At 44.5% G+C, this 27666-nt stretch overlaps 1 protein-coding gene across 1 annotated transcript; it reads left to right on the top strand.

The window, feature by feature from the left end:
• On the top strand, window positions 1-27415 carry LOC308467628 (putative helicase senataxin; the record flags this gene model as incomplete). The annotated part of the gene is made up of 6 exons (XM_080989364.1): window positions 1-176; window positions 6561-6765; window positions 9720-9829; window positions 25100-25319; window positions 26197-26316; window positions 27384-27415. The coding sequence occupies exons 2-6, from the start codon at window positions 6612-6614 to the stop codon at window positions 27413-27415; spliced, it is 636 nt and encodes a 211-aa protein (XP_080845490.1). The 5' UTR covers window positions 1-176; window positions 6561-6611.
• Between the last annotated feature and the right edge of the window lie 251 nt (window positions 27416-27666).

Raw genomic sequence — 27666 nt, 5'->3', positions numbered from 1 at the left:
TGGGTGCATGTCGTTGGTGCACCTCTGATGATTCAGTCGTCAACCTGCTAAAAAGTTATGCTTCCTCTACATTGCCTGCAAATGAATTTGCTTCAGCCAATAATGACCTCTGTTACTGCATAGAGTGTGTGGATGAGTACCATAAAGCAAAGGATGAGTTGCCATCCTTCCATGAGGTAATTTGCTTTGATTGATAGCCCACTATATCCTGGCTGTGTTGGGGCTGGCTGATGACAGAGACAGTCATAGCAGATTTGGGCAGGCAGAAGGCCAGTAGTTATTTGATAGCTTCAGGGGTGGGTAGCTTGATTCAGCTGGTGGTAGAGGTTGGTGGGGTTGCTCACCTGAAGTCGCAGTGATGTCATCAGGTGACTCATTCCCCCCTCCCCTATGTGATGTGCAGCACTTTGAAGCCGCAACAACAACAAAATATTGGGGGTGCCAAACAAATCTCTTCCTTACCTTCCTCCCGCCTGCTGAAATCTGCTTTGGGCTGTAAAGTGGGTGGTAGCCACCCTGGTGTATGATCCTAAGAACTGGCTTAAAACAAGATCTCCAATTAAAAAAAGACAGCCCACATGACTGCCCCCTGGAGAGCTGATGGTCAAGCAGAGCAGGCAATACGTGGATAAATGGGCCAGTGATACAAAGCTGGTTTATATGTAAGAAATAGGATCTGTAAAGGTGCCCTTAGGAATGTAAGCACTGCGCAGTTCCAGCTCACTTAGAATAATAATAATAATTTATTATTTATACCCCGCCCATCTGGCTGGGTTTCCCCAGCCACTTGGGGCAGCTCCCAATCGGATATTAAAAACACAATACAGCATTAAACATTAAAAACTTCCCTAAACAGGGCTGCCTTCAGATGTCTTTTCCTTGACCTCTGATGGGAGGGCGTTCCACAGGGCAGGCACCTCTACTGAGAAGGCCCTCTGCCTGGTTCCCTGTAACCTCACTTCTTGCAGTGAGGGAACCGCCAGAAGGCCCTTGGCGTTGGATCTCAGTGTCCAGGCTGAACGATGGGGTTGGAGACGCTCCTTCTGGACACAGAATTGACCTGCGCCTCCATGGACAGCTGTGAGTCCAAAATGACTCCCAGGCTGCACACCTGGTCCTTCAGGGGCACAGTTAACCCATTCAGGACCAGGGAGTCCCCCCCCGCCCGCCCCCCCAACAGTACTTCTGTCTTGTCAGGATTCAACCTCAATCTGTTAGCCGCCATCCATCCTCCAACCGCCTCCAGACACTCTCACAGGACCTTCACCGCCTTCACTGGTTCTGATTTAAGAGAGAGGTAAAGCTGGGTATCATCTGCATCCTGCATACACCCAGCCCAACCCCCCTGATGATCTCCCAGCGGCTTCATATAGATATAAAAAAGCACGGGGGAGAGGACGGAACCCTGAGGCACCCCACAAGTGAGAGCCCAAGGGTCTGAACATTCATGTTCATCTCCACTTTCTGGACACAGCCCAGGAGAAAGGAGCAGAACCACTGTATGACAGTGCCCCCAGCTCCCAGCCCCTCTAGACAGTCCAGAAGGATGTTATGGTCGATGGTAACAAAGGCGGCTGAGAGATCCAGCAGAACTAGGAAACAGCTCTCACCTTTGTCCCTAGCCCGCCGGAGATCATCGACCAGTGCGATCAAGGCAGTTTCAGTCCCCTGATGAGGCCTGAATCCCGATTGGAAGGGATCCAAATGGTTCGCATCCTCCAGGCGTGCTTGGAGTTGTTCAGCAACCACTTGCTCAATCACCTTGCCCAAGAATGGAAGATTTGAGACTGGGCGATAGTTGGCCATATTGACTGGGCCTAGAGATGTTTTTTTAAGAAGCAGTTTAATGACCGCCTCTTTCAGTGGGTCTGGGAAGGCTCCCTCACAGAGAGAAGCATTCACCACCCCGCAGAGCCCATCGCCCAGCCCTTCCCGGCTCGGTTTTATTAGCCAGGATGGGCAAGGATCAAGGAGTCAGGTGGTTGGTTTCACTCGTCCAAGCAGCCTGTCCACATTCTCGGAGGTAACAGATTGGAATTGATCCCATATAACATGACTAGACAGGACTCCAGCACTCTCCCGCCCTGGCCTTCTCCCACGGTGGAGTCTACCTCCTTCCGAATCTGAGCGACTTCATCTGCAAAAAACTTTGCAAAAGCATTGCAGGAGACCTTGGGGTCCCTACCAGGCCCCGGTGACGAAGGTGGTTTCAATAGATTGCCAACCACCTGAAAGAGTCTCCTGCTGCTGTTTTCTGCAGATGCAGTAGAGGTAGTGAAGAAGGTCCTTTTCGCCGTCGCCACTTTGCAGGCTTGACGTTGAGCTCTAACCTGTGTCCGATCCGATTCAGAATGAGTTTTCCGCCACCGGCGCTCTAGCCATCTCAATGATTGTTTCACTGCCCTCAGATCCGGGGAAAACCACAGGGCTGTCTGGGCTCCATGCAATCGGAGAGGGCGCTTTGGAGCCAGGCAGTCAATAGCCCTGGTTAACTCCGGATTCCAACGGGAATCAGCTGAAAGGCCATCAAAAAAAGTTGAAAAGAAATTGCTGGACAAACAATTTGGATTGGAATACAAAAGAGGGAGTTATGAGGAAGTCCAGAAAATAAGTAAACTAAAAAAACGGAAATGGAAAAGAGATATTGTTTTTAATTGTTATGCTTTTTGTTTTTTACTGTTGAATTGTGTTTTTTTTTGTGTGTGTGTGTTTTTGTAATCATTTTTTTTTTCTTTTTCTTGAGATATGTATTGTGTATGTTTTTCTTCTTCTTTCTTCGTTGTTTAAAACTTAAATAAAAATTATTTAAAAAAAAATAAAAATAGAAGTGACACCAAAGAAGGATGTTCTTCTCATTATAGGGGATTGGAATGCTAAAGTAGGGAATCAAGAGATAAAAGGAACAACTGGCAAGTTTGGCCTTGGAGATCAAAACGAAGCAGGGCAAAGGCTAATAGAGTTCTGTCAAGAGAACAAGCTGGTCATCACAAACACGCTTTTCCAACAACACAATAGACGACTCTACACATGGACATCACCAGATGGGCAGCATCAAAACCAGATTGATTATATTCTCTGCAGCCAAAGATGGAGAAGCTCTATACAGTCAGCAAAAACAAGACCTGGAGCTGACTGTGGCTCAGATCATCAGCTTCTTATAGCAAAATTCAAGCTTAAACTGAAGAAAGTAGGAAAAAACACTGGGCCGGTAAGATACAATCTAAGTCAAATCCCTTATGAATACACAGTGGAAGTGAGGAACAGGTTTAAAGATTTAGATTTGGTGGACAGAGTGCCTGAAGAACTATGGATGGAGGCTCGTAACATTATACAGGAGGCCGCAAGGAAAACCATCCCAATGAAAAGGAAATGCAAGAAAGCAAAGTGGCTGTCCAACAAGGCCTTACAAATAGAGGGAGAGAGAAGGCAAGCAAAATGCGAGGGAGATAGTGAAAGATACAGGAAATTGAATGCAGATTTCCAAAAAATAGCAAGGAGAGACAAGAGGGCCTTCTTAAACGAGCAATGCAAAGAAATAGAGGAAAGCAATAGAATGGGAAGAAGCAGAGATCTGTTCAAGAAAATTGGAGATATGAAAGGAACATTTCGTACAAAGATTACCATAATAAAAGACAAAAGTGGAAAGGACCTAACAGAAGCAGAAGACATCAAGAAGAGGTGGCAAGAATACACAGAGGAATTATACCAGAAAGATGTGGATGTCTCGTACACCCCAGGTAGTGTGGTTGCTGACCTTGAGCCAGACAGCCTATGGCAAGTTCTTAAAGAACTGGGAGTGCCTCATCTGTCTCCTGAGAAATCTCTATGTGGGACAAGAAGCTACAGTTAGAACTGGATATGGAACAACTGATTGGTTCAAAATTGGGAAAGGAGTACGACAAGGCTGTACATGGTCTCCCTGCTTATTTAACTTATATGCAGAATTCATCATGCGAAAGGCTGGGCTGGATGAGATTGCCGGAAGAAATATCAACAACCTCAGATGTCAGGTTACATACGCTTCAGGTTACTGACTCCGCTAACCCAGAAATAGTGCTTCAGGTTAAGAACTTTGCTTCAGGATGAGAACAGAAATTGTGCTTCGGCAGTGCGGCGGCAGCAGGAGGCCCCATTAGCTAAAGTGGTGCTTCAGGTTAAGACCAGTTTCAGGTTAAGAACGGACCTCTGGAACGAATTAAGTACTTAACCCGAGGTACCACTGTACAAGGCTAAGATGCTTCCTTTCTCCCAACAGCTTCACGGGCCCAGAGTGTTCCTGATAAGCATCACCAGTCTCCTCCTCAAAATACCCAAACAGAGAGACAGTCTTTAGACAGTCAGGGATTTGAGGTTAGAGTAGGAAAAGGTTTTTGGTTGCTGCACTTCTGCATTGTTACTTGATTTAACTTTTGGCCCAGTATTTAGTTCTAGTTTTTTGGTATACTGCTGCATTATTTCCTCTTTCTAGTCCCAGCTTTTGCCTTCTCTTTGAGAGAAGATAGAATTTAATGATTTCAAACACCCATCCCTTCATTATTTTGTTGCTCAGTCTAACTTTTGAGCTGCCATCCTGTGTTGGGGATTGGCTTAGGAACAGTTGTATTTCATTTTTTTTTTTTTCCAGTCTCTCTTTTCTCATTACAGAAGTCAGGTTAATTTTGTTTTTTGATTTCATATTGTTTCCTTTGTTCTCTGGTGATGCTCAGACAAAACTATTTTCACTTTTAAAGCTATTTTTTACTCTAATGTATTAACTGGATTAATTTTCCCTGGGCTTCCTTTGCTGGGTTGATTTAAACTTCTGCTTTGAATAGTTAGCTGTTTTTCTTTTTCTCCCTTTGGAAACCTAATATACTTTTAGGGGGGGGGGGTGGAGGAGGAAGGCCAGGAGCAGAATTGTCTCAGCAATAACTAATTTTGCCTGCTCTAATCAATGCATGTCACCATATGCTTTAATACAGTTTTATTTCACATTTAATTCACAGGCTAATTATTGTACTCTTCTTTTCTGTGAAGATGCTGTTCCTTAATTTTTCTTACCCCTAAATTTCATTGGGCAGTAGCCAATGTTAGTCCCACTCAGAGTAAACCCATTGAACTTTATGAACATGACTGGTGTACATTAATTTAAATGTGTCTACTCTGAGTAGAGTGAAGTCAAGTGGCCCTTAGAAAGCACTGCAAATAACAAGGCCAGTGGAAGTGATGGTATTCCAGCTGAACTATTTAAATTTTTAAATGATGATGCTGTTAAGGTGCTACACTCAATATGCCAGCAAGTTTGGAAAACTCATCAGTGACCAGAGGATTGGAGAAGATCAGTCTACATCCAAATCCCCAAGAAGGGCAGTGTCAAAGAATGCTCTAACTACCGCACAATTGCACTCATTTCACACGCTAGCAAGGTTATGCTTAAAATTCTACAAGGTAGGCTCAAGCAGTATGTGGACCGAGAACTCCCAGAAGTGCAAGCTGGATTTCGAAGGGGCAGAGGAACCAGAGACCAAATTGCAAACCTGCGCTGGATTATGGAGAAAGCTAGAGAGTTCCAGAAAGACATCTACTTCTGCTTCATTGACTATGCAAAAGCCTTTGACTGTGTTGACCACAGCAAACTATGGCAAGTTCTTAAAGAAATGGGAGTGCCTGATCACCTCATCTGTCTGCTGAGAAATCTCTATGTGGGACAAGAAGCTACAGTTAGAACTGGATATGGAACAACTGATTGGTTCAAAATTGGGAAAGGAGTACGGCAAGGCTGTATATTGTCTCCCTGCTTATTTAACTTATATGCAGAATTCATCATGCGAAAGGCTGGGCTGGATGAGATTGCCGGAAGAAATATCAACAACCTCAGATATGCAGATGACACAACCTTGATGGCAGAAAGTGAGGAGGAATTAAAGAACCTTTTATTGAGGGTAAAAGAGGAGAGCGCAAAATATGGTCTGAAACTCAACATCCAAAAAACGAAGATCATGGCCACTGGTCCCATCACCTCCTGGCAAATAGAAGGGGAAGAAATGGAGGCAGTGAGAGATTTTACTTTCTTGGGCTCCATCACTGCAGATGGTGACAGCAGCCACAAAATTAAAAGATGCCTGGATACAACCTAATTATGCATAATGTACTTTTGCTTGCTTTTATCCTATATAATTCCTTGTGAGTTATACTTCTATAGCCAAGAAGCTTGAATGCAGTCATTTTTTATCTGTTGTGGTGTATATATATATATATATATATATGAAATAAATGATTCTGATTTATTCCTTCTTAAAACTGACGTGTTCTCTCTGGTTGTTGCCACTTGACCATTTAAGGCTTTTAAACAGAGATCTTCCTCAGTCTGCATCTCTATTGGAATAGCTTTTAGATCTTTTAATTATTTTATCACTTGTGTGTTTGGTGCCCTGGGTTCCTTTTGGGAGGAAGAGGGGGATATAAATTTAATAAATAACAATCTACAGATTCTGTTGTTTTCAGCTGGTGTCTTAGGACAGCAGAGTCAGTTGCTCTCTCTGTTCTAGAATTTTATAGGGTTCCCCCCCCCCCCATTGCAGATCCTGTGCAAGCTTGAAATCACTCGCCTTATTACCCACTTTGAGAAATCAATGCAGGAGGAAGATGACAGTGACCTCTTCATTGTAGACAAAGATGGGGAAACGCAACTGTGCCATTATACGGATTCCAACTTTGAGGAGAACCTCAGAGTGCCATTGTTGGAAATGCTGAAGTACCCCTACCTGTTACTTCATGAACGTCTCAGTGAGTATCTGGTGGCACCTGAACATGATCCAGTTCTCCCCCTGCATTAGTGGTTCAATAAAAGCAGCTATGGAAAGTCTTCTCAGAATACAGCTGAAGGTGATACGTTGACTGGGATTTGTTTTTTTGTTTTACTATCCCCCCCCCCCCAAAAAAACCTATTACAAAAGGAGTATTATTTTTATTTATAGAATATATATTCTGCTGCTCATCTAGGGTTGTCACCTTTGGTTGGGCAAAATATGGGACCGGGGGGGGGGGGGGGCTAAAATTACTTTACCTGATACAGAATGAAATGACTTCAAAGCAATCAATCAATGTTATTACGGCAAACAGCCAGCATACTAAACCAGAATTTCTGCATAATTCTCTACATAAGCAATAAAAATGATAAATATGGGGTTTAACAATCAATATACTAATTGAATGTACTTAAAATGTGTGTTTAGAGGAATAAAATACCATAAAAGTTTAAAAGAATAGGAGTTTTAACTAAGAACTGTAGCGGTTTATAACATTTTATGCAGCTGTGTAATCTTTTGCTTTCTTTGACTTATGGCTATTGCATAAAATCTAGCTACATTTCCAATGCTGGTCATACTCATAGGGAAGACCCAATGAAATTTATAGAGCTAAGTTAGCAATACACATTAATTTCAATGACTCATATCCTCCACACATGCTGAATTTCTGCCTGTCAGATGAATGGTAAATGTAGAACCCCAGCCAAAGAAAGAAAGAGAGCAACAAATTCTGTTTCTCTTCCTAACAGAGCTTTGCCTCCAACGTCCCTTTCTATATAGCTGCTAATGCCAATTCATTCACACACACACACACACACACATGCCTCATAGTCAGACAAGTTCATCCAACCACTAGGGTTACATCTTTTCTTGTCACATATTTGTTAAAAAGCTTTCATGTGTTATCTATAGGCATTCATAGAATCATAGAAATGTAGAGTTGGAAGGGACCCTGAGCGTCATTTAGTGCTATACCACTGTTCTTCCTCAGCTAGCAAAATGTACAGTGGTACCTCGGGTTAAGAACTTAATTCGTTCCGGAGGTCTCTTCTTAACCTGAAACTGTTCTTAACCTGAAGCACTACTTTAGCTACTTTACTGCCGCTGCGCCGCCGGCATGCGATTTCTGTTCTTATCCTGAAGTAAAGTTCTTAACCCGAGGTACTAATAATATAATAATAATAACTTATTATTTATACCCCGCCCATCTGGATGAGTTTCCCCAGCCACTCTGGGCGGCTTCCAATCAAGTGTTAAAAACAATACAGCATTAACTATTAAAAACTTCCCTAAACAGGGCTGCCTTCAGATCTCTTTTAAAGAGAAGATAGCTGCTTATTTCCTTCACATCTGAAGGGAGGGCGTTCCACAGGGCGGGCGCCAATACCGAAAAGGCCCTCTATTTGGTTCCCTGTAACCTCACTTCTCGCAATGAGGGAACCGCCAGAAGGCCCTCGGCGCTGGATCTCAGTGTCCGGGCTGAACGATGGGGGTGGAGACGCTCCTTCAGGTATACTGGACCAAGGCCGTTTAAGGCTTTAAAGGTCAGCAACAACTCTTTGAATTGTGCTTGGAAGCGTACTGGGAGCCAATGCAGATCTCTCAGGACCGGTGTTATGTGGTCCCGGCGGCCACTCCCAGTCACCAGTCTAGCTGCTGCATTCTGGATTAATTGCAGTTTCCGGGTCACCTTCAAAGGTAGCCCCACGTAGAGCGCATTGCAGTAGTCCAAGCGGGAGATAACCAGAGCATGCACCACTCTGGCGAGACAGTCCGCGGGCAGGTAGGGTCTCAGCCTGCATACCAGGTGGAGCTGGTAGACAGCCGCCCTGGACACAGAATTAACCTGCACCTCCATGGACAGCTGTGAGTCCAAAATGACTCCCAGGCTGCGCCCCTGGTCCTTCAGGGGCACAGTTACCCCATTCAGGACCAGGGAGTCGTCCCCCCACCCGCCCCCCCAAACAGTACTTCTGTCTTGTCAGGATTCAACCTCAATCTGTTAGCTGCCATCCATCCTCCAACCGCCTCCAGGCACTCACACAGGACCTTCACCGCCTTCACTGGTTCTGATTTAAAAGAGAGGTAGAGCTCGGTATTAGTAGAGCTGGGTACTATTTCTGGGTTAGCGGAGTCTGTAACCTGAAGCGTCTGTAACCTGAAGCGTCTGTAACCTGAAGCTTCTGTAACCCGAGGTACCACTGTATTGGGCAAACCAAGTCCTGCCTATTTAAACAGACAGGAATAGCTTCCCTAAGCAGGTCACCATTTGGAGTTTCACCATTTGTCTAGAGGAAAGTAACTCAGTTCTAGCGATTCTGCCAGTCTCTGCTTCCTCTTCCTCCATTTGTAATCTAAGGGGTAGCAAGGTTGGTCTGCAATACAGGGGTATAAGAAGTGTTGAAAAAAATGATGACTTTTTAAAAATCCCACAACCAGTTCTAACAACTGTAGGTGACATGTGCCATCATAAAATATGCATTTAGTTCTGTATGTGAGAAGGGCGGGGGGAAGCATCTTTCAAAAACAATTAATTGGCAGGATTAATAGAGGATACCAGGATTAACAGAAGACATCAGTGATCACTTGTATTCACACAGACCAGAGCTGCTGCTTTTGGGACAAAACACTAATAATAAAAAGGTAGTGGATCAAAACCAAGAAAGCCCCCTTCCCCAAATGCCTGACCATGTGATTCATTTTGCAAACAAAACAAAGCTAAGCTAAACACACTCCTTTCTGAACTTCATGAAACGGCGAGTCAGGTATCTCCCTTAAGACGCTTTATAGGATAAAACCATCTGCATAGTGACTGTTCCTGTTCTATGATTCTTTGAGGATGACTTTCATCTTATGCAGGGATCATTTGCCTTCATATTATGGTGGTTCCAACAGCCCTAACATTTGGCGTTCTCTTTTTTAAATTGTTAGGTGAGCTGTGTGTGGAGGCTCTTTGTAAAATGGAGGAAATCAACTGCTCCTACCAGGTGGCTGGGAAGCACCCTGGGATCTATCTGCTCATGGTACATCCTAATGAAGTGGTGAGCTGCTTTAATTTCCTTTTTCCGGTTATTCTTTTCTTCCTTTTCAGTTTTGCTACGTAGGATTAAGCTGTCCTAAACAGATGACAGATGAAATAGATCCTCCTTGACACAGTGCACAGTTAAACTATGGAACTTGCTCCCACACACTGGCATGTGGTCAATGGACATGGGGGACTAGGCTAGTCCCCTAAATCAGAGGTTTTCAACATGTGTGCCTTCATAGTCTGAAGCAATAATGCTTCTGATTGCCAGTTGCTGGAAACCACAGGAACGTGGATGCTCTTGTGCTTGGGTCCTGCTTGTGGGTTTCCCACTGGGGCATCTGGCTGGACACTCTGAGAAGAGGTTATAACAACAACAACAACAACAACAACAACAACAACAACAACAACTATTATTTATTTATTTATTTATTTATTTATTTATTTATTCATTCATTCCCCACCCATCTGGCTGGGTTTCCCCAGCCACTCGGGACGGGTCCCAACAGAATATTGAAAACACGATAAAACATCAAACATTAAAAACTTCCCTAAACAGGGGTGCCTTCAGATGTCTTCTAAAAGTCAGATAGTTGTTTATTTCCTTGACATTTGATGGGAGGGCATTCCACAGGGTGGGCACCACCCCTGAGAAGGCCCTCTGCCTGGTTCCCTGTAACCTCACTTCTCGCAAGGAGGGAACTGCCAGAAGGCCCTCGGAGCTGGACCTCAGTGTCCGGGCTGAAAGATGGGGGTGGAGACGCTCCTTCAGGTATACTGGACCAAGGCCGTTTAGGGCTTTAAAGGTCAGCAACAACTCTTCGAATTGTGCTCGGGAACATTCTGGGAGCCAATGTAGGTCTTTCAGGACCAGTGTTATTTGGTCTCGGCGGCCACTCCCAGTCACCAGTCTAGCTGCTGCATTCTGGATTTGTTGTAGTTTCCGGGTCACCATCAAAGGTAGCCCCACATAGAGCATATTGCAGTAGTCCAAGCAGGAGATAACTAGAGCATGCATCACTCTTGCAAGACAGTCCACGGGCAGGTAGGGTCTCAGCCTGCATACCAGATGGAGCTGGTAGGCAGCTGCCCTGGACACAGAAATGACCTGCGCCTCCATGGACAGTTGTGAGTCCAAAATGACTCCCAGGCTGTGCCCCTGGTCCTGCAGGGGCACAGTTGCCCCATTCAGGACCAGGGAGTCCTCCACACCCACCCACCCCCTGTCCCCACAAAACAGTATTTCTGTCTTGTCAGGATTCAACCTCAATCTTTTAGCCGCCACCCATCCTGCAACCGCCTCCAGACACTCACACAGGACCTTCACTGCCTTCACTGGTTCTGATTTGAGAGAGGTAGAGCTAGGTAACATTTGCATACTGATGAACACATAGCCCAAACCCCCTGATGATCTCTCCCAGAGGCGTCATATAGATGTTAAAAAACATGGGGGAGAGGACAGAGCCCTGAGGCACCCCACAAGTGAGAGCCCAGGTTTCTGAACACTCATCCCCCAACACCACTTTCTGGACACGGGCCAGGAGGAAGGAGCAGAACCACTGTATAACAGTGCTCCCAGCTCCCAGCCCCTCTAGATGGCCCAGAAGAATGTCTTGGTTGATGGTATCAAAGTTTGCCCTGCGCCTTTGGGGGAAGCAGCCAGTGCCTGCCCGCCCACCCTGAACCCATCTCAGGGTGGTAGATTACTGCCAGTTTTTTATATTGGATCGTAGATCACAGCCTACTTGAAGATAGACATGCCTGCCCTAGGATAACCAAACTAGGTGTCTCCAGGAGAACATCTGCTATGACTTGAAGCAGCTTGGGCAGGGAATCCTTGGTGCAGCGGGGAAGTCGGTACACCAAAAGAAATCCTGTACTGCCCCTATTGCCCAACTTCCAGAACATGCACTCAGTAAACTGGGTCTTCCCAATAGGACGCCCGGTGTACACTAATGACTTCCTAAAAATCACTGCAACCCCCCCCTCCCCACCCATATGACCTGGGTTGCTGTGGGTAAGAGAAACCTGGTGGACAAGCAGCGAGAAGGACAGGCCCATCTGCTTCATCCAACCAAGTCAGGTTACACATGCCAGGTCAAGTCCTCCATACTGGAGTAGATAGATGGGCCTGTTAGAACACGCTTCCTGCAAAAGGATGGTTGCTTCAAGATTGCATTGCTACAATGCACTCTATGTGTGACATTCCTTGCGCTTGATCCAGAAGCTGCAGTTAGTGCAGAATGGTGCATCATGGTTGCTGACAGGAATGAGACCGTGTCAGCATATAACACCTATGCTCACATACCTGCACTGGTTGCCCATTTGGTATATAAAACACTGAACAGCTTGCAACCAGTTTACTTGAGAGATGGCCTTACCCCATATATGCCCATTTGACTGCTTCAGTCTGCAGAACTGACACCGATATAGGTGTCACATAATACTCGTTCTGCCGTTGAAGGAAATCAATCTTTTAGCATGGCAGCACCTACACTTTGGGGCTCCCTGCCTACTAACATTACTGTACTCTTTTCAGCACCTGCTAAAAGCCAAGAAGAACACCATTCCAAAAATGAGTTTGACGATTCCCTTGCCTTTGATGAAAAGAGACACTTAAACTCTTTTTTAGCCCTCCCTTACCAGTCACAGGAAGAAATCATTAGCAGAATGACTTCCTTACAATACACCCTTATTCACTTTCGGCCTCCAGAGAAAGCTAATACAATCACGGATCAAATTATGGAAATAATGTCTAACCAACACAGAGGTAAACAAAGGGAAGAGGTGGAGAACCCCCCCCCCCCCATAAACAAAGATAATCAAATTGATAAGGAACACCCTGCTATCAGAGAGTATAACTATGCTGTCCCTTCAAGTTATTCTATAACCTCTGTTGAATGGCTCCAAAGAAGATTTCTTAATCTGGAAGAATTAGCTCTCCCTGACCTGAAATCAACCACCCAAATTCTAACTACTAAAAAGGAGTTATCTAACCCTTTGATAGGAGGCAGGTCTGTGTTTGTGGACAAAGTTGGGGAATCAAATCAAATTGTAGAACTGGATTGATATAATGATTCTTGTAATGAACAGTTCAATAGAGTTTTCAGCACCCAGTGCCACACAAACCTGGGGGGGGGGGGACACACACACACATGAAGTTCAAGCCTTGTCTGACTATGAAGTTATAACTCCAATAAGGAATTCAGCAGGCCAGCCGCACAATCAACCTGTCCTCAACAATACATGCAAGGTCTTATCATGGAATGTGGCAGGATGGTCCCCCAAGTTAGAAGATATGAATTTTAAAGAATTCTGCATAAATTTTGATATTCTCTGCCTACAAGAAACTTAATAAAAACATTCCTTCCAGTAGCACCTTAGAGACTAACTAAGTTAGTTATTGGTATGAGCTTTCGTGTGCATGCACACTTCTTCAGAACATTATCTGTTGCTGGAATTCAGAAGCTGACAAAGACTTGACCAGCAATGAACTTTTTATTGCTTCACACACAGAGATAGCCAGACACACTCCACATTAGTAAGTTGCAGGATTGAGTTTCCGACTTCTCCTTCCCTCATTTAAGCCTCCCTCCCGGCAGCCTTCTGTGACTCAGCTCTAAATTGCTTTGCCCTTTTCTCTGCTGTACCCTCTCAAGCTCTGAAGGGAAGAGGGAAAGGGGCTGGAACAGAACTGTCTTGCAGAGCAGGAGACGTAGCCCTGTCAGAGTCTGTGCCCACACTGAGCCAATGTCAGGAACTGGCTAGATAAGTAGTGGTGGCAGCCAGTTAACCAGGAGGGACCAGGGAGTGACACTGGGGAAGAAGAGGATTTTGAGCCTGGTTCAGACTGGTGGGACATGGAAGAGCAATCCACGGAGGGAACTAGCAAGGAAGCATCAGAGCTGGAGAGTTTTGGGGAGGGGAGTCCTCTGATTTCCAGCAACAGACGGCGGCCAACGCCTTCGCCAAAGACAATTTGGCTGCGCCGAGGGAGTGAAGCACCAGGATGGAGCTTTTTTCAGAGAAAGATGGCCAAGTTCTACGTCAGTGCCACGACAGCTCGCTGGCGGGCCGCTTCGGACAGCATAAAACCTTGTATCACTTGATGCGGCAGGTTTTGGTTTTTTAAAAATCCTTTTTATTGGTTTTCCAATAAAAACAGCCAATCAACATATCCGGATCATAATCCAATTAAAAATAATAAACTAACATTTTTAAAAATGACTGATTATAGTCCAAATTGTAATTATTACCGTATTTTTCGCTCTATAAGACGCACCAGACCACAAGACGCACCTAGTTTTTGGAGGAGGAAAACAAGAAAAAAAATATTCTGAATCTCGGAAGCCAGAACAGCAAGAGGGATCACTGTGCAGTGAAAGCAGCAATCCCTCTTGCTGTTCTGGCTCCTGGGATAGCTGTGCATCCTGCATTCGCTCCATAAGACGCACACACATTTCCCCTTACTTTTTAGGAGGGAAAAAGTGAGTCTTATAGAGCAAAAAATACGGTAATTTTCCCGGGCTCTCCATAGTCTGGACCTTTGAAGCATATCTCCAAATCTTTGTTCCTGCCTCTTCTCGTTGTTTTCATATTTTCTGCCTTCTGATCTTAACGCTTTAAAGTTCTCTGTCCCTGGCTCTGCGATTCTCAGTCATGTCAGAATTCATATATCCTTTCATCTGTCGGATACAGCTTTATTTGTGTATATATATATTTTCCCCCTTCATGGATCACTGCCTTGCCGTGGTGAAGGGGTTTGAATAACTCAGAGAAGCTATAAGCTATGCCGTGCAAGGCCACCCAAGATGAACAGGTCATAGTGGACAGGTTTGACCAAACGTGATCCACCTGGAGCAGGAACCGGCAAGCCACTCCAGTACCCCTGCCAAGAAAACTTCGTGGACAAAGACAACAGGCACATAAAAGTTATGATGCTGGAAGATGAGCCCCTCAGGTCAGAAGGCGTCCAACATGCTACTGAGGAAGAGCGGAGGACAAGTACAAGTAGATTCAGAGCTGATGAAGCAGCTGGGCCAAAGCCGAAAGGACGCTCAGTTGCGGATATGCCTGGAAGCGAAAGGAAAGTCCAACGCTGTAAAGAAAAATATTGTATAGGAACCTGGAATGTAAGAACCATGAACCTGGGTAAGTTGGATGTGGTCAAAAATGAGATGGCAAGATATTGACATCCTGGGCATCAGTGAACTAAAAAGGACGGGAATGGGCGAATTCAGTTTGGATGACCATCATATCTACTACTGTGGGCAAGAATCCCGTAAAAGAAATGGAGTGGCCCTCATAGTCAACAAAAGAGTGGCAAAAGCTGTACTGGGATGCAATCTCAAAAATGATAGAATGATCTCGATACGAATCCAAGGCAGACCTTTTAACATCACAGTAATCCAAGTTTATGCACCAACTACTGGTGCTGAAGAAACTGAAATTGAGCAATTTTATGAAGACTTACAACACCTTATAGAAGTGACACCAAAGAAGGATGTTCTTCTCATTATAGGGGATTGGAATGCTAAAGTAGGGAATCAAGAGATAAAAGGAACAACTGGCAAGTTTGGCCTTGGAGATCAAAACGAAGCAGGGCAAAGGCTAATAGAGTTCTGCCAAGAGAACAAGCTGGTCACCACAAACACGCTTTTCCAACAACACAAGAGACGACTCTACATGTGGACATCACCAGATGGGCAGCATCAAAACCAGATTGATTATATTCTCTGCAGCCAAAGATAGAGAAGCTCTATACAGTCAGCAAAAACAAGACCTGGAGCTGACTGTGGCTCAGATCATCAGCTTCTTATAGCAAAATTCAAGCTTAAACTGAAGAAAGTAGGAAAAACCACTGGGCCAGTAAGATACAATCTAAGTCAAATCCCTTATAAATACACAGTGGAAGTGAACAGGTTTAAGGATTTAGATTTGGTGGACAGAGTTCCTGAAGAACTATGGATGGAGGCTCGTAACATTATACAGGAGGCCGCAAGGAAAACCATCCCAATGAAAAGGAAATGCAAGAAAGCAAAGTGGCTGTCCAACGAGGCCTTACAAATAGCGGGGGAGAGAAGGCAAGCAAAATGCGAGGGAGATAGTGAAAGATACAGGAAATTGAATGCAGATTTCCAAAAAATAGCAAGGAGAGACAAGAACGCCTTCTTAAACGAGCAATGCAAAGAAATAGAGCAAAGCAATAGAATGGGAAAAACCAGAGATCTGTTTAAGAAAATTGGAGATATGAAAGGAACATTTCGTACAAAGATTACCATAATACAGTGGTGCCCCGCAAGACGAATGCCTCGCAAGACGGAAAACCCGCTAGACGAAAGGGTTTTCCGTTTTTGAGTTGCTTCGCAGGACGAATTTCCCTATGGGCTTGCTTCGCAAGACGAAAATGTCTTGCGAGTCTTGAGATTTTTTTTCGCTTTCCCCCCCTTTTTCTAAGCCGCTAAGCCGCTAATAGCCTTTTAGCAGCTATTCCGCTAAGCCGATAAGCCTTTAATAGCCGCTAAACCGCTAATAGCGCTAATCCGCTAAGCCGCTAATAGGGTTGCTTCGCAAGACGAAAAAACCGCTAGACGAAGACACTCGCGGAACGGATTAATTTCGTCTTGCGAGGCACCACTGTAAAAGACAAAAGTGGAAAGGACCTAACAGAAGCAGAAGACATCAAGAAGAGGTGGCAAGAATACACAGAGGAATTATACCAGAAAGATTTGGATGTCTTGTACACCCCAGGTAGTGTGGTTGCTGACCTTGAGCCAGACATCCTGGAGAGTGGAGTCAAATGGGCCTTAGAAAGCACTGCTAATAACAAGGCCAGTGGAAGTGATGATATTCCAGCTGAACTATTTAAAATTTTAAACGATGATGCTGTTAAGGTGCTACACTCAATATGCCAGCAAATCTGGAAAACTCAGCAGTGGCCAGAGGATTGGAGAAGATCAGTCTGCATCCCAATCCCAAAGAAGGGCAGTGTCAAAGAATGCTCCAACTACCGCACAATTGCACTCATTTCACACGCTAGCAAGGTTATGCTTAAAATTCTACAAGTCAGGCTTAAGCAGTATGTGGACCGAGAACTCCCAGAAGTGCAAGCTGGATTTCGAAGGGGCAGAGGAACCAGAGACCAAATTGCAAACCTGCGCTGGATTATGGAGAAAGCTAGAGAGTTCCAGAAAGACATCTACTTCTGCTTCATTGACTATGCAAAAGCCTTTGACTGTGTTGACCACAGCAAACTATGGCAAGTTCTTAAAGAAATGGGAGTGCCTGATCACCTCATCTGTCTGCTGAGAAATCTCTATGTGGGACAAGAAGCTACAGTTAGAACTGGATATGGAACAACTGATTGGTTCAAAATTGGGAAAGGAGTACGACAAGGCTGTATATTGTCTCCCTGGGCCACTGGGCCTATCACCACCTGGCAAATAGAAGGGGAAGAAATGGAGGCAGTGAGAGATTTTACTTTCTTGGGCTCCATGATCACTGCAGATGGTGACAGCAGTCACGAAATTAAAAGACGCCTGCTCCTTGGGAGAAAGGCGATGGCAAACCTAGACAGCATCTTAAAAAGCAGAGACATCACCTTGCCAACAAAGGTCCATATAGTTAAAGCCATGGTTTTCCCAGTAGTGATGTATGGAAGTGAGTGCTGGACCATAAAGAAGGCTGATCGCCGAAGAATGGATGCTTTTGAATTATGGTGCTGGAGGAGACTCTTGAGAGTCCCATGGACTGCAAGAAGATCAAACACATCAATTCTTAAGGAAATTAGCCCTGAGTGCTCACTGGAAGGACAGATCGTGAAGCTGAGGCTCCAATACTTTGGCCACCTCATGAGAAGAGAAGACTCCCTGGAAAAGACCCTGATGTTGGGAAAGATGGAGGCACAAGGAGAAGGGGACGACAGAGAACGAGATGGTTGGACAGTGTTCTCGAAGCTACTAACATGAGTTTGACAAAACTGCGGGAGGCAGTGGAAGACAGGAGTGCCTGGCGTGCTCTGGTCCATGGGGTCACGAAGAGTCGGACACGACTAAACGACTAAACAACAACAACATATATTTTTTCAACTGTCTATTTGCTAGCACAGCTTTCCCTGACTCTGTTCCAATCTTCCAATCCGGGCTGTTGTCCAAGCTTTTCGTTTGAGATTTATTAACATAGTAGTTTCCACATTGTTATGTTATTACTGTAAATTGTTAAGCATACTGTTTGCAATAATGCAATGTAAATGAGCTGTATTCCACAGATATAAGTCATTTGGCTATTGATCAGCCTCTCAGAGACCACACAATCCCCCCCTCTGGGCCCTAGAAGGGGGGCTGCTAGACATCCATCAGCCTTCTCTCTCGCTCATAATGAAAAACTTCTGCAAACAGCTGCACTATATGTAGTCCCAAATTGTTATCTCCAGTCATTACAAAGTCAGCCAGCAAATATCTCCCGCTTCTCTCAAAAAGGGGGGAATTCTCATTTTTCCGTTCTGCGTCATATTAACAAGTGCTGTCTTGTTTCTTCTTTCATCTTTATCAGAGAATCATAGAATCATAGAGTTGGAAGAGACCACAAGGGCCATCGAGTCCAACCCCCTGCCAAGCAGGAAACACCATCAGAGCACTCCTGACATATGGTTGTCAAGCCTCTGCTTAAAGACCTCCAAAGAAGGAGACTCCACCACACTCCTTGGCAGCAAATTCCACTGTCGAACAGCTCTTACTGTCAGGAAGTTCTTCCTAATGTTTAGGTGGAATCTTCTTTCTTGTAGTTTGGATCCATTGCTCCGTGTCCGCTTCTCTGGAGCAGCAGAAAACAACCTTTCTCCCTCCTCTATGTGACATCTTTTTATATATTTGAACATGGCTATCATATCACCCCTTAACCTCCTCTTCTCCAGGCTAAACATGCCCAGCTCCCTTAGCCGTTCCTCGTAAGGCATCGTTTCCAGGCCTTTGACCATTTTGGTTGCCCTCCTCTGGACACGTTCCAGTTTGTCAGTGTCCTTCTTGAACTGTGGTGCCCAGAACTGGACACAGTACTCCAGGTGAGGTCTGACCAGAGCAGAATACAGTGGCACTATTACTTCCCTTGATCTAGATGCTATACTCCTATTGATGAGGCCCAGAATTGCATTGGCTTTTTTAGCTGCCGCGTCACACTGTTGGCTCATGTCAAGTTTGTGGTCAACCAAGACTCCTAGATCCTTTTCACATGTACTGCTCTCAAGCCAGGTATCCCCCATCTTGTATTTGTGCCTCTCATTTTTTTTGCCCAAGTGCAATACTTTACATTTCTCCCTGTTAAAATTCATCTTGTTTGTTTTGGCCCAGTTCTCTAATCTGTCAAGGTCGTTTTGAAGTGTGATCCTATCCTCTGGGGTGTTAGCCACCCCTCCCAGTTTGGTGTCATCTGCAAATTTGATCAGGATGCCCTTGAGTCCATCATCCAAGTCGTTGATAAAGATGTTGAATAAGACCGGGCCCAAGACAGAACCCTGTGGCACCCCACTAGTCACTCTTCTCCAGGATGAAGAGGAACCATTGATGAGCACCCTTTGGGTTCGGTCAGTCAGCCAGTTACAAATCCACTGAGTGGTAGCATAGTCAAGACCGCATTTTACCAGCTTCTTTACAAGAATATCATGGGGCACCTTGTCAAATGCCTTGCTGAAATCAAGGTAGGCTACATCCACTGCGTTCCCTTCATCTACCAGGCTTGTAATTCTGTCAAAAAACGAGATCAGGTTAGTCTGACATGACTTATTTTTCAGAAATCCATGCTGACTATTGGTGATCACAGCATTCCTTTCTAGGTGCTCACAGACTGTTTGCTTAATGATCTGCTCCAGAATCTTCCCTGGTATTGATGTCAGACTGACTGGGTGGTAATTATTTGGGTCCTCTCTTTCCCCCTTTTTGAAAATAGGGACAACATCTGCCCTCCTCCAGTCTGCCGGGACTTCGCCTGTTCTCCAGGAATTCTCAAAGATGACTGCCAGTGCTTCTGAGATCACATCTGCCAGTTCTTTTAATACTCTTGGATGCAGTTCATCTGGCCCTGGAGACTTGAATACATCTAAACTAGCCAAGCATTCTTGTACTATCTCCTTAGTTGTTCTGGGCTGTGTTTCCTCTGCCGAATCATTTGCTTCAAATTCTTCAGGTCGGGCATTGTTTTCTTTATCGGAAAAGACTGAGGCAAAGAAGGCATTGAGGAGTTCAGCCCTTTCTGTGTCCCCTGTTTGCATTTCACCATCTTCTCCTCTGAGTGACCCCACTGTTTCTTTGTTCTTCCTTTTGCTACGAACATACCCATAAAAGCCTTTTTGTTGCTTTTAACCTCTCTAGCAAGCCTGAGTTCATTCTGTGCTTTAGCTTTTCTGACTTTGTGTCTACACGTGCTGGCTATTTGTTTGAATTCCTCTTTGGTGGTTTCCCCCCTTTTCCATTTTTTGTACACATCCTTTTTTAATCTTAACTCAGTTAAAAGTTCTTTAGATAGCCACCCTGGCTTCTTTAGGCACCTTCCATGTTTCCGTCTCATTGGTATTGCCTGAAGTTGTGCTTTTACTATCTCCCTCTTAACAAACTGCCAGCCATCATGAACTCCCTTTCCTTTTAGTATTACTGTCCATGGGATCTCACCCAGCATTTCCCTAAGTTTTATGAAGTCGGCTTTCTTAAAGTCAAGAAATTGAGTCCTAGTATGCTTGGCTGCTCCTTTCCGCTGTATAGTAAACTTCAGAAGAGCATGATCACTTGCGCCCAATGATCCTTCCACTTCTACCCCACTAACCAGGTCATCAACATTGGTTAGGACCAGATTTAAAATGGCTGTTCCTCTTGTTGCTTCTCCCACTTTCTGGACAACGAAGTTGTCTGCAAGGCCAGTGAGGAATCTGTTTGACCTTATGCTCTTGGCTGAGTTTGACATCCAACAAATATCCGGGTAATTGAAGTCCCCCATTACTACTATCTCCCTTCCTTTTGCATGCTTGGCCATCTGTTCCAGGAAGGCATCGTCTATGTACTCCGTTTGGCTTGGGGATCTATAGTAAACTCCCACAATGAGGTCACTGTTATTCTTCTCTCCCTTAATTTTGAGCCAAATGCTCTCACTTTGGCTTTGAGGTTCTAAATCTTGGATCTCTTCACAGGTATACACATCCCTGACATATAACGCCACTCCTCCTCCTTTCTTGTCTGGTCTGTTTCTCTGAAATAGATTGTATCCCTCCATTATTACATTCCAATCGTGGGACTTATCCCACCAGGTTTCAGTGATGCCTATTATGTCATATTTAGTTTGCTGTACCAAGAGCTCAAGCTCATCTTGTTTATTTCCCATGCTTTGCGCATTAGTCTACAGACATTGAAGTCCATTAATCATTCCCCCGTGTCTCTTATTTAAGGATGTTTTCCTCCCACCACTAGGTCTGCGTGCTGTTTGCTCCATTTGGTCTATGACATTTGGATGATCATCTTCATCAATTGATAGACTCCTACCTTCAGGAGCACTGTCTCCCTCCCCCACATTAGTCAGTTTAAAGCCCTCCTGATGAGGTTTCTGAGATTTTTGGCAAAAACATTCCTCCCAACCGTTGTGAGGTGCAGCCCATCGCTTGCCAGAAGTCCATCTTCAAGAAACTGCAGTCCGTGATCTAAGAATCCAAACCGTTCCTGTTTACACCATTTGCGAAGCCAGCTGTTCACTTCCACTATTTTTCCCTCTCTCCCTGGGCCATGTCGTTCAACTGGGAGGACAGATGAGATGACAATTTGTGCATTTAATTGCTTCAATTTCCTGCCCAGAGCCTCGTAGTCTCTTTTGATCTTCTGGAGGCTATTGCTTGCAGTGTCATTGGTTCCCACATGAACCAAGAGGAAGGGGTATTTGTCAGTGGGTTTTATGATTCCTTGCAGTCGTTCAGTTACATCTTGGATCTTAGCCCCGGGGAGATCGCACACTTCCCGAGACCTCTTGTCAGGCCCACAGGTCACTGCTTCTGTTCCCCTCAGTAGGTAATCCCCTATCACCACTACACGCCTCCTCTTAGGTCTGGTCGGGGTTCTTCCGTGAGCTGTCCGTTTCAAGGTCGCCTGCACATTCCCTGAGGACTGACTTTGCTGCTCGTCTTCATATACCTGATCGACTGTAATGAGGGAGAAATCCTCAAATGGAGTCTGCTCTTCGTCTTCCATGCTAGGGGAGAGGACCTCAAAGCGATTGTGTATTTCTAAACAATCAGAGCGAACCCTGGGCCTCCTACTTCTTTGAGTCCCGTTTCTCCATATATCTGGCTCCTGTGTTGGTGAACTAGCCTCTTTCTCAGGGGAGTCCCCTGTCTCCTCCTTGGTGGAGACGGTGTGCTCTGTTGCTTCCAAGAAGAGCTCCAGCTCTCTAATTCTTTGGAGCGTAGCTACATGTTCCTCCAGTTGCTGGACTTTGTCTTCTAAGAGGGCAATCAACATGCAATTGCTGCAGGTAAAGCTGCCTGCAACCTTTGGCAAGATGGCAAACATTGCACAGGAACTGCAGGCGACTGCAGCTGTGCCCTCCCCCTCCATCTGGAGAACGTGTCGTTGGGGGTGGCTACAGATGTCCTCCATCATAAAAAGCGTGAAGACAGGACAAATAACTCCCCCCCCAAAAAAACCTAGGTCTCCCCCAACAAACGTTTGAGACTAGCTCCCCTAAATCTAAAAGATGGATCAAACCCTTTTTGCTCCTTCTTCAGCTGCTGCCCTGCAAGCTCTGATAAGCTCCTCCCACAGCTAATCACCTGCCTCAACAGAAACCCTGCCCCCTCTGACCTTTGCACAGGGAGAGCAGCTAATGAGCCACAAGTCTTTCAAGTCTAAGTAAAGCTGTGCAATTAAATACTTAATTATAAATAGAAGTCCGTCTGTACTCTTTTTTTTTTTAAGTTTCTTAATGAGGCTTGGCATTGAAAACCAAATGTAGATGTTAAGAAGAGAAAAAAGACACACCAAACACCTCCGTAATCCACACGCCATGATGAGAATCTCTTTGAAGAATCTCTTAAACACCAGGAACTGTACAGTTCTGCAGATTTTTCTTTAGTCTTCTTCGGTCCAGGCTATGTCTGTTTATTGTCCAATTCCAATCATTTTATCGAACAGATATTTCCGGCTATGAGAATGACATCGGAGAGTGCCAGCCGGGTCGTGCTCTGGGACCCAGTGTCCTGCCGCTTGCACCTTGATGCAAGCTGACAATCTCAGATGCGGCAGTTTTGGTGGCCGTGGGTGCCTGAGGACGTCAAGGAGTAGGTTCACGCCTGCAAAACCTGTCAGTGTGCCAAGTGGCCACAAGAAGCCCTGATGGGGCCACTGCAACCCCTGCCTACATCGCAGGGGCCCTGGGAGACCATAGCCATGGACTTCATTACTGAACTGCCGTCCTCGTGACAGCAGACTGTGATCTGGGTGGTGGTGGACCTGTTTACCAAGATGGCACATTTTGTGTCTTGCAAGGGGCTTCCAACAGCCTAAGAGACAGCCCAGTTCTTCGTAGATCATGTCTTCAAGCTGCACAGTCTGCCACAGCGAATTGTGTCTGAAAGAGGAGCCCAATTCACCTCCCAGTTCTGTAAGAAGGTCATGCAACTTCTGGACATGGAACTGCGCCTCTCTTCAGCTCATCATCCGGAGACCAACAGAGAGGCAGAGAGAACCAACAACACACTGCAGCAGTACCTGTGTTGTTACGTCAGTTACCAGCAGGATGACTGGGTGGCCTTGCTCCTCTTGGCCGAGTTTGCGTATAAAGAAGTCTGACCCATCTTCTTTAACTTTCCATATGCTGGTGGAATCCCACCACTCCAAATGGTTGGCTCGCATTGAAAGCAGAATCAGAACATGTGGCCTATCACTCGAGTCGCTGCTTATGCTCCCATAATTGGAAGCATTCCGGACAATCAAGTGCAGAATCCTAGAGATTGAATTCCAAGCCCTTAGCAGTACAGCCAATAAAACCTGTTCCCTATTGGGGTTGGGAATTCTACCCTCATTTGGCCAGGGCCCTCCATATTTACATTACCTTTATGCTCCCCACCTAAGCAGAGCTATTTCCCTCTCAAGATTTCACATCTTGCCATCTAGTAAGATGTTAGATTCTTGAAAATCCCTTATTCTGAAAGGCACTGCCCTTGTGGCACAAAACAGGCTGTATCTATCACACACGTTTTATTTCATTGCCCAGTTTATGCAAAAATAAATGATTAGTATTTGGCCCCCTTATTGAAGGAGGGGATCTTCCAGGGTGACCTATCTGTTGAATAACTGTAGGAATGACTTGGAGAATGCGGCAAGATTTTGGAGTGACGCCATGAAATTACGTCGCCATAGGTCCTAAGAGCCACCTTTGTATCTCACAACGTCTGGACAGTTTTATCCTAAAGTGCCTCCTACTATGTTTTGTTACCTGTGTTGTTTTCCAATCCATGTATACGACATACTCTTACTATGCCAATAAAGGAGATTGATTGAGAACTAACTTATACTTAAGAGTACACCCATTGAAGTTAACAAACCTAAGTTGATCGTGCCTGTCAGGGGACTGCCATCAAAAGGGGGGAGGGAGGCAGGAACGATAGGGAAACAGACATGCAGCTTCCGTCACCTAGTTTTCGCAAGGGAATCAAACATAAGGAAAAGAGGAGGAGATTGGGGGTGTCCAGGTTCTTATGGTGGGGGGGGGGGCGGAAGAACCCACTCTTGGAATCTGCTACTGACTGAGGCAGACATGAACTTTGGACTTCTGCACTGTACATAGTTTGCACCAAATAAAACCTATAAAATGGCAGGTCGGAGTCCTGGCTGTTTACTCGTGAGCAACCATACGCATCCTTGACAGCGCCCATCAATTTCAGTGGGCCTGCTCTGCATAGGACTGACACAGGATACAACCCAAAGTAACATCCAAACTGTTCTACATTGTCATTAACACAGTTCTATTTTTAGTAATTCTGCCCAGAATCTTTTTTTTAAAAGGTTGTTGTTAAAAGGTGGTCTCTTGTCCCTCAGTGTCTAGGGTGGTTGGGAAGTGAGGAGGCTAGGAAGTTCACAACCTTCAAATAAGCATTTCTAGAAATAGATATCTAGGCTGTCTGGTTTGGAATTTGAACCTTTATTTTACACTTTATAATAGTTGCTTTTCATGCCAACTTGCTTCCTGCCCCAATTTGTCTTAACAATTACTGTTGTGATTCCTTACTGTAGTAATTCCTAGTGTCCCTCCAAACCCACAGATTCGCCAGTGGGCCATCCTGAAAGCCAGGAGCCTGGGGAAGGTGGACAGGGACGACTATTACAACATCCAGGAAGTGTTGACGTGCTTGTTCAGAGTCATAGAGCTGGACCACTTTGAAAACTCTGATACTTATGACCTTGCAATAGTTGAGAAGGGGAATCTTATCTTGTTGCCTCGCCACCTGTATGATACCACCAGTTACAAAAACTACTGGCTAGGTGAGTAGAAGCAAGCTGAGATGTTAGGCATGAACCATTCTATAGAGAGTGGTAGCATTGTAGTACAGCAGAGATGGCTAAACCTTTTTGTCTTTTGGCGCAGGGGCAACATTGGCTCATAACAAAACCTCTGAGGGCTTCATGCCAGCACTGTGTGTGCCCCCAAAATGGGCATGGGGTGAGCATGGGTACAACCACCCCACACTCAGTCTGTGTGTCTTCCCCTCCAGTGCATGCATGCGCACACACACACACACACACACACACACACACACAGACACACACACACACACGGAAAGCTACCTTACACTGAATTTGACCATTGGTCCATATAGCTAAAAGCTTACTAACCTGTGGTCTTAGATGTTGCTGGAATATGTTTCTCATAATCTTGGACTATTAGCTTGCCAGTTGGGGCTGATGGGAATTGTAGTCTAATAGAATTTAGAGGGCTGCAGGCTTGCGCCCTGAGGCTCCTTTTCTCCTGTTCCTTGTAGAATGAAAACTTTCCTTCCTTTACCTGTATCAGACATTTTTTTGTGGCATTTAACTGTTGCATATATCATTTTTAAAAATTACACCATCTCAACTATGTTTGTGCAACCTGTTCAAAGAAATGTGTAATGAAAGCTAACATGATGCCCTCCAGATGTTGTTGGACTCCCAACTCCCATCAGCCCTAGTCAGTATGGTCTGCTGCCAGGGATGATGGGAGTTGTATTCCCAAGCTCTAGAGGGCTCCAGAGATTAAAAGTTTGAGTGGCATGCTAGCAGGTGCAATGACAAAAGTAGGTTTTGTTTTGGTTGTGGATTAAGATCGGGAGTTAAGCCAACACCCAGTGATAGCTTCTGAACTTCCTCATTTTCATTGTTGTAGGTATCTGTATGTTGTTGATGGTGCTGGAAGAACAAGCCATGGATTTGTTGTTGTTTGGCCCAGACAAGCAGATTGACTTCATGCCGTGCATAATGAAGGCCATGAAGAAACCAACGGAGGGTAAGTAACTAATAATCATTGGGGGCAGTGATACAAGCAAATTAAAAACAGTCTGAGTGTCCACTCTCTTAAGGTAAAATCATTCCTTTCACAGAACTTGTACGCCAAGTAACTTACTTAATGTGGAAATGTTATGGTATAGTATATGATGGCTGACAGCTAGTTTCTTTTTTTAAAAAAACTTTTTTATTTATTCAAAATGAAAAAGTAAAAGAAAAATCATCATTCCATTTTGCATATCATACTTTGGAAAAAAACAAAACAAAATCCATATACACAAAAATAAAGAAATACTAAAACTTTCACCCGTGTAGCTTCCCTCCACCACAACTTGACATCCTTTATACTATAAATAGTTTAACATTGTGTCTTGTATTATCCAATATATATCCATTATTAATTTTACCTTAGTTTGATTCATCTTTACATACTTATTCTACGCATAGCAATATATTATTCTTAGAGCAGTGTTTTTTCATATAGTCCTCAAAACATTGCCATTCCTTCCTTAGATTTTGGTTGGACTGATTTCTTATGGCTGCCGTTAATTTGGCCAATCTTATAAATTCACATAATTTAATTATCCAATCTTCTTTAGTGGGAATGATGTCTCCTTTCCAATTTCTAGCAGGTAGCAATCTGGCTGTGACTGTGGCATATAAAAACATCCTTTTCTTATCCTGTGGGATGTCATTTCCTAAAATACCCAATAGGAACGCCTCCAGTTTCTTCTCTCTAGAAATTTCAAACTTTTTTTTCTTTAATTCTTCATGGATACATCCCCAGAAGTTCTTAACTTTCTCACATCCCCACCATACATGGAACATTGTCCCCTCAATTTTATTACATTTCCAACACAGGTTGGATTTTAGTTTATATACCTTGACTAATTTAGAGGGTGTCATATACCACCTATATAACATTTTTACCAGATTTTCCATAATGGTGTAACAGGCGGTAAATCTGATGTCTGGTCTCCAAAGTTTTTCCCACTGCTCCATCTGCATTGTGTGGTGGATGTCCTGGGCCCATTTTACCATAACATCTTTTACTTGCTCATTTTTCAGGTCCCATTCAAGTAATAGATCTTAAATTTTAGATAATAATTTCTTATTGTTCTTTAATAATATAATTTGTAATTTGGATTCTTCTTTTCCGAAACCTATTTTTTTATCTGATACATTATTTAACTGGTGGTATTGTAGCCAATCGGTGAGATAATGCCTTATCTCTTCAAATGATTTCAATTTCATTTGCCCTTGATCTTCTTTTAGTAGTTGGCTGTAAGTTCCCCAATTGCTATTCATATTTATATTTTTAACTGCGAAGGCCTCTAATGGGGACAGCCAC

Source organism: Podarcis pityusensis (assembly GCF_964106645.2).
Source record: "Podarcis pityusensis genome assembly, chromosome: W".
In the NCBI taxonomy this organism is placed as follows: Eukaryota; Metazoa; Chordata; class Lepidosauria; order Squamata; family Lacertidae; genus Podarcis; species Podarcis pityusensis.
This window is presented reverse-complemented; position numbering and strand designations above follow the sequence as displayed.